Genomic DNA, 8102 nt, shown 5'->3' with positions numbered 1-8102 from the left:
CAACAATCTTGAAAATATTGAATCTGAACTGAGTTCAGTAACTTTTTAATTCCGATTGAAAAAATGTAAAACTTGAGATTAAAACGCATTCCCTAAGGAGACGATCTAACCCTTGGGCTGAATATTACCCCACGTAACTCCAATACTTGGGATAACTTCCGAGCTGCTCATTTTTCAAGTGAGTCAAGTTTTTGGCACCGTTGCCGGGGAGTGTTAGTTTTAATTTCAAATTTTGTATTTTTCCAATTATTTTTGATTTTTCATTAAATAAAAAATTAAAAATAAAAAATTCAAAAATTCAAAAAAAATCAAAAGATCAAAAAAATCAAAAAAAAAATGAAAATTTTGAAAAAAAATTGATCATGCTTGTTTGCTACTATGTTAGTGGATTTATGCTGCTTGCATTGATGTTTGATGTCTTGGGTTCGAGATAATTTGAATAGACTGTCTAGAATTTCACCTAACACCAGTAGGGATACACAAAGCATAGAATCTAGCTGTTTTCCTGTTAGTTTTATGAGTGATTCTGAAATTAATTTAAGCAATCTATTTGACCAATTCTTTGAGAAAGTCACGGCCGCACTTGTACTACGTAAACTTGAGGATTTTCTATAGCCCACACGCACATCTACACCTTCATGCATTGTATTGCCACAAGATGCACTGAACTTCAATATTAAGCATGGCATGTTATCTATGACACCCCAGTTTCACGAGATGGACTCTGAGAGTCCATATTAACACTTGACAGTTTTTAAGTTAGTTTGCACCACTTTCATTAATAGGGCTGGAACTTATGAATATATCAAATTGCGTTTGTTTCCCTTTTTTTTGAAAGATAAGGCCAAAATCTGGTTTAATTCTCTGCGACCTAACTCTATTACTAGTTGGGCTGAAATGCAGCGTGAGTTCTTACATAAGTTCTTTCCTTTTCAGAGAACTTAGTACCTGCAGGAGCAGATCATTCAATTCATGCAAAAAGATGACGAGACATTCCAGGCTTGCTAGGAGAGATTCAAGGACCTAATGAACATATGTCCACACCATGGATTTGAATCTTGGAGGTTAGTGAATTACTTTTATACTGCTCTAACCCCTGTGTGTAAACAATTTGTCCAGACTATGTGCAATGGGGCGTTCTTCCGCAAGGAACCAAATGAGGCTTTATCATTCTTCAATTATTTAGCTGAGAACGCCCAGCAATGGAACACATGTCATGAACGAGCACCAATAGCAGCACAACCTCTCCGAGCGATTAGTGGTGGAGGCAGATACGAGGTCAAAGAGGAAACTAGCTTACAGGCTCTTATTGCTGCGTTGTCTAAAAAACTAAAGGTTATGGAATCAAAAAAAGTGAAAGCTGAGGATTTCTCTATCTGTGAGACCTCAGACCATAGACCTCAGGACTGTCAATTCCTACCAGTATGGTAAGAGAGTAGATCTGATTGGGTGCCATCAGCAAATTGGGTCAACAAAACACAGAATCAGCCGCTCTCGAACACTTATAACCCAAGATGGCGAAATCATCCAAACCTCTTATGGAGAAATGATCAATTCAGTCCATCATCCTCGTGGTATCAGGAAGCCCCTCAACCTTATGCACTATCTCCGTAACTAAAATATCACCCAGTTGCAGCTCCTCAACTGCAGTATCAGTCGCAACAGATTTCTTAGAGCTACGCACCACCAGGATTCCAACCAACTCTAGCTCCTATTCTAGAAAAGAAATCTCCTGTTGATAGCATGGCGCAGATGACAAACATGCTTTAACAATTCATGCAGCTTCGGATTACGACCAACGGAGAATTGAGAGATGCCATGAACAAGATAAGTACACAGCTAAACACCCTAGAAAAAGGAAAATTCCCTACACAGCCACATCTAAATCCCCGGGTATGTAGATAGCAAAAACAATTGGTGCACAATGTTTCAGGGGATGTTTTTTAAGTCAGCTAAGGAAGTTATTACCTTGCAAAGAGGGAAAGAAGTTGCTATCCTAAAATGCCCATTGATCAACAACCAGTTGCACCAACACCTGAGGTGACAAATGAGACTGATGAGGGAAAAGAAAAATCAAATGAGGCCAGCTTAAATTTAACAAAGTCAGATAATAAGGAGGATGAGCCGGATAAGGAGTATCAACCTGTGGTACCGTATCCTCAATGGTTGACATCTGGTCAAAAGAATAAGTATCACACAAACATCCAAGAGATATTCAAACAGGTGAAGATCAATATTCCACTTCTAGAGGTTATACAGCAAATCCCTACATATGCAAAATTTTTGAAAGAACTATACACTGTAAAAAGGAAATTGAACGTGAAGAAAAAGGCTTTCTTGACTAAGTAGGTTAGCACGTTGATATTAAGTCAGACTCTGTAGAAACTTAGAGACCCTAGTTCTCCCACCATTTCGATCTTGATTGGTGAATCTCGTATCAGGAGAGCTCTACTTGATCTGGGGAGTAGTGTGAACCTGCTCCCATTTTTTATATATGAGCAACTGGATTTAGGTGAACTGAAGAGAACTACTATGATGCTATAGTTGGCAGACTGATCAGGCAAAGCTCTGCGAGGCATTGTTGAGGATTTATTTGGTTCAGGTTGACAAATTTTACTACCCCGAGGATTTCATTGTTCTGGATATGCAACAGCATGTTTCTACCATATATCAAGCTCTTTTCATTCTTGGACAACCATTCCTTGCTACTTCTAATGCCCTGATTAATTGTCGAAGCAGAGTGCTTAAGCTCATGTTTAGGAACATGACATTAGAAATGAACGTATTCAATGCTCACAGGATGTCAAGTGGGTGCGATAATGCAGACACACATGCAGTCGATGTAATAGATAATTTGGATATTTCAGAGCTACTGTCAGTACTTGATGTTGATGACGTGCTTGAAAACGACTCTTCTACACAGCTTAAGGAATTTGATGGAAAAATTTCCAAGAACGGAGGGGTAGATTCCTAAGATAGATGGTACCCCTCACGTGTTGGATGCAAGTTACACAAGTAGTTAGCATAAGCCTACATTTGAGGCCATTGATCTACCAGAAATTATAAAGTCATCAGAAGAAGAAACTCTAACACTTAAACTGAAACCATTGCTTGAAGAGCTAAAATATGCTTTCCTGGGTCCAGTAGATGGTACATTCCCTGTGGTAATTTCTTCTCACCTTACTTTTGAACAGAAAACTGAGCTATTGCAGGTACTAAGCGAGCATCGCAGAGCGATAGGATGGACTATTGCAAACGTCAAGGGTATCGACCTCTCAATTTGCACTCATAACATCTTCCTTGAAGAAGATGCTAAACCAGTTCGAGATGCACAATGGAGGCTAAATCAAACCATGAAGGAGGTGGTAAAGAACGAAATGCTGAAATTGTTAGCTGCTGAGCCAATGGGTAAGCCCGACACAGGTAGTTCCTAAAAAATATGGTTTGACAGTCATTGAAAATGCTAATGGAGAATTGATCCCATATAGGAAAGTAACAGGTTGGAGAATGTGCAAGGATTATCATAAATTGAATTCGGTTAGCCGAAAAGATCACTTCCCATTACCCTTCCTAGATCAGATACTAGAAAAAGTAGCTGATAATTTCTTTTACCGTTTCTTGGATGGATTTTCTGGTTACTATCAAATTGTTGTAGCACTTAAGGACCAAGAGAAGACTACCTTCACTTGTCCCTTCGGTACCCTCACCTTTCGCAGAATGTCATTCGGTCTATGCAATGCACCTACTACTTTCCAGCGTTGTATGATGAGTCTTTTCTCTGATATATTAGATGACATGTGTGAAATTTTTATGGATGATTTTTCTATGTTCGGTAAGTCCTTTTATAGTTGTTTGACAAATATGACTATGATTTTGAAAAGATGTGAGGAAAAGAATTTGCTTTTGAATTGGGAAAAGTGTCAATTTATGGTATATAGTGGTTTAGTACTTGGTCTTTTGGTTTCTGAGCGTGGTATAAAGGTTGACAGGGCCAAGGTAGAGCTGATTTCTCAATTACCTGTCCCTAAGATAGTTAGGGATATCCGTTCTTTCTTTGATCATGCCGACTTCTATAGGCATTTTATTTGGGGTTTTAGTAGTATTGCTAAACCATTATGTACTTTATTGCAGAATAAGACTGAATTTTTGTGGACTGATGAATGTCAACAGGCTTTTGAAACGCTAAAGTAACATTTGACTATTGCGCCTATCATGCAACCTCCTCGGTGGGACTTTCCATTTGAAGTCATAACTAACGCTAGTGACTACGCCCATGGTGCCATTCTAGGTCAAATAATTGATAACAAGTTGTCTGTCATTTATTATGCGAGTCAAAATTTGAATGATGCTCAGAAAAATTATACCACCACTGAGAAGGAATTGTTAGCTGTTGTATTTGCTTTAGAAAAATTTCATTCTTATGTCATTGGATTGCCAGTTATTATTTATACTGATCACTCTACTTTGAAATATTTGCTAGTAAAGAAGGATGATAAACCCAAGTTGATCAGATATATTCTACTTCTCTAGAAATTCAACATCACCATTCGAGGTAAAAAGGGCGTGGAAAATGTTGTAGCTGACCATCTCGCTTGTTTGCAGCTATCTGAGGTGCATGTATCTCCCTCTCCCTTAAATGATGATTTTCCTGATGAGCATCTTTTTGCAGTGTCACGCGCTCCATGGTTTGCCAATATTGTGAATTACCTTGTCACCGACCGAATGCCAGAACATTAGCTAACTCAGGATAAGCGTAAGTTCTTTGCCGAGGTAAGACATTATTATTTTGATAATCCATACCTGTTTAAATATTGCTCTAACTAGTTGGTGCGTAGATGTGTTCCTGATGATGAATTCACTTCTTTAATGCATTTTTGTCATAGTGGGACGTGTGGAGACCACTTTGCTGCAAAGAAAATTGTTTCAAAAATTTTACAAAGTGGACTCTACTGGCCTACTATGTTCAAAGATGTTGAGAATTTTTTTAAAACATATGAGGCCTGTCAAAAGTTAGGAAAAATAACTGCAAAGAATGAAATTCCTAAGTCCCTTATTTTGACTCTTGAAATTTTTGACTGTTGGGGAATTGATTTTATGGAACCATTTCCAGACTCTTTTGGGCATTCTTACATTTTGGTTGCTATGGATTATGTTTCCAAATGGGTGAAAGATATACCTTGTAGAACTAATGACCACAAGGTTGTCATCTATTTTTTCAAGGAGTTATTTGCACGTTTTGGCATGCCCAAGGTGATCATTAGTGATGGAGGGTCACATTTTTGTAACAAAGCTTTTGAAAAACTCATGCAAAAGTATGGAGTGACCCATAAAGTCTCTGCTCCTTACCACCCTCAAACTAATGGTCAAGTTGAGTTGGCCAATAGAGAGATTAAAATTATACTTGAGAAAACTGTGCGCCCTAATAGTAAGGACTGGTTAGAAAAAATTATTGATGCACTCTGGGCCTACAGAACGGCTTTCAAGACAAACTTAGGGATGTCTCCCTACAGGTTAGTTTACGGTAAGGCATGTCATTTACTTGTTGAAATTCAGCATCGTGCTTTGTGGTCCATCAAACAGATTAACTTTTCACTTGATGATGCCAAGGGTTTAAGGAAATTGCAAGTATGTGAGCTTGAAGAGTCTAGGAGGGAAGCTTACGACAATGCTCGCTTAGCCAAGGAGCGGATGAAGTTGCTACATGACAAGAAAATCAAAGACAAACAACTTTTCCCCTCTCAACAAGTGCTTCTCTATTACTCCAAATTGCACATGTTTCTTGGGAAATTGAAGTCCCGATGGGGCGGCCCGTACGTCGTTGAAAAATTTCATTCTCATAGCGCGGTAGAGATTGTAGATCCAAAGAGTGGCAACCACTTCACAGTCAATGGACAGCATCTAAAGCCCTTCATGACTCCAATCGATTCCAATAAAGAGGTCTTGCTTCTGCAAGACCCTAGGGGAGTCTTCTGACCTTTCTATTTTACTACCTTCTTTTTCATTTTTTTTGTTTTGTTTTGTTTTATTTGTTTTTATTTGCATCTTTCTTTTCTTTTTTCTATCGCATTAGTCAGTAGGGATTTTCTATTAGTTGTTCACTCGTGCATAGTTTTTCTATTTCCCCCTATGCTTTCACATTGAGGACAATGTTCCACTTTAGCTGGGGGGGTGAGCATTTGCATGTGACACTGTGCACGCATACTTGTTGGGTTTTATATATTAATCTAAAAAAATAAAAAAATAAATAAGAAAAGAAAGAAATAAATAAATAAAGAGCATTGAGGATAAACGATTATGTTATGATGAACACTAACTTATACCCTTCACATACTTGCATATAACCTAAGAATTACACACTTGAGTCATTTATGCGTAGTTTTTCTTTATATGACTTTGTAACTCCACGAAGAATTGATTGGTAGTACACTCATGTTAATTGAAGCTTGATTTAGTTTAGGGTCCATCTCATTAAAGTTCGTACTTTTATCGTGTCTGGTTATTGTTTAAGTTTTTAAGGCATTAAATTTTTGTTCGAGTTCTTGATTGCCTTTTAAATTTTGATTTAGATTTAATTTTTTAAATTTTGTTAAAGATCCGATTTTTATCGTTCGCATATGTGTTTGATTGAGTCTCCATTATTGTGTGTTTTAGTTACGTGTTTAAGTTACCGTCTTTAGTTTCTATTCCAAATTTTAATGCGTGTTTCAATTCTTGTTTGGTTGTTAACATAGGGTTTCCGTTCTTGTTATTTAATTCAGTGCATGCTAGGATTAGGGTTTAATTTGTATGTTCGTTTAATTTGTCAGAAGAATCTCAACAATCTTGAAAATCCCGATTCTGAACTGAGTTCAATAACTTTTAAATTTCGATTGGAAAAATATAAAACTTGAGATTAAAACGCATTCCTTAAGGAGACGATCTAACCCTTGGGCTGAATATTACACGACGTAACTCCTATATTTGGGATAGTTTCTGAGCTGCTCATTTTTTGAGTGAGTCAATTGACCAGGTGACAAAGTTCGGTCGACCGGGCGAAATTTGAACTAAAAGTTCGGTCGACCAGACTAGGGTTCCCAAAGGCTATTTTTCATTTCTGTGTAGTTCAGTCGACCGTGTGGATTTGAATTGAGCGATTCGGTCGACCAGGCGGTTAGCCAAACCCACGTGCAGACTCGATCGACCAGGTAGTTGGCTTAAGCATTAAGTGTGGTCAGTCGTATAGTCTGACATTAGACCTTGAGGGAGTTCGGTCGACCGAGTCACTTGAACTGGCAAGGTTTGGTCGACCATGCTATAGTCAAACTATTGACCTAGTGAAGGTTTGGTCAATCGAATGCTTCTGTGCATTACAGTTCGGTTGACTGAACACACTAAAAATGTGCATTTCGGTCCAGATTTAAATTAAAAGCTTCCCCTGACAACATATATGATAATGGGGACTTTTCTGAGTGTCGTGTAAGGACCTAGGGTAATTTCTAAGGTCATTTTTCTTACCAAAAAAATTTGGCGTCAATTCGGTCGACCGAAGGGTGATCCCAAAGGTCTCTAAGGTCTTGAGCTTTATAGTCCTTACATGCATGTCATGCAACAATTATTACATACCTTTCCTACTTAAATATTACAAACCCAATAATAGTGAAATGAATTACAACATGAAAATAGTTTTCAGGGTCTTTAGTCTTCAAGTCTTCAAGTACCATCAAATGATCTTATTATTATGAACCTGTACATAAACTTGAAAGCCATATTATCAAAACTAGGAATGACCCATAGGGTCAACATTAGTGCCTTAATTAACAAAATTTCTCTTTGAATCTCCTTGAGCTTTAGTTTCCTAAACAAGCCTATATACTCCACCTATTCCTATTCCTTTACTAAAACAAATTTGGTGAGAGTGCTTTAAGAGATCCTACATTGTTTCCACTACCTTATACTCTCATATTGATTGCTGATTTTAAAGAGAGTTAAGCCCAAAGTTTTTCCCTAGTGATTTAATCAATATAATATTTTTGGGGAAGACTTTTTAAGCTTGTGAGTCTATGCATTTTTATTGCAAGACTCTTGAGCTTGTCTTGTGTTTTTGAAGAAAATATTTTTGGACA

General features: G+C 37.6%; 1 protein-coding gene across 1 annotated transcript; it reads left to right on the top strand.

The window, feature by feature from the left end:
• Positions 1 to 1122: 1122 nt before the first annotated feature.
• Positions 1123 to 4737, top strand: LOC131153916 (uncharacterized). The gene is made up of 3 exons (XM_058106361.1): positions 1123 to 1427; positions 2545 to 2842; positions 4603 to 4737. Exons 1-3 carry the CDS (start codon positions 1123 to 1125, stop codon positions 4735 to 4737), a joined length of 738 nt encoding a protein of 245 aa, XP_057962344.1.
• The last annotated feature ends 3365 nt before the right edge of the window (positions 4738 to 8102 follow it).

This window comes from Malania oleifera, chromosome 4 (genome assembly GCF_029873635.1).
Source record: "Malania oleifera isolate guangnan ecotype guangnan chromosome 4, ASM2987363v1, whole genome shotgun sequence".
NCBI classification, from domain to species: domain Eukaryota; kingdom Viridiplantae; phylum Streptophyta; class Magnoliopsida; order Santalales; family Ximeniaceae; genus Malania; species Malania oleifera.
The sequence above is the reverse complement of the archived record's forward strand: the minus strand, read 5'-3'. Positions and strand labels throughout refer to the sequence as shown.

Excerpts from the sequence above, each read along its gene's own strand:
- LOC131153916 (XM_058106361.1), top strand. The coding sequence starts at position 1,123 with ATGTGCAATGGGGCGTTCTTCCGCAAGGAACCAAATGAGGCTTTATCA. Across the intron at positions 1,428-2,544 it reads TGTCAATTCCTACCAGTATG|TTGGCAGACTGATCAGGCAA; the intron begins GTAAGAGAGTAG and ends ATGATGCTATAG. Across the intron at positions 2,843-4,602 it reads CAGACACACATGCAGTCGAT|CTATCTGAGGTGCATGTATC; the intron begins GTAATAGATAAT and ends GCTTGTTTGCAG.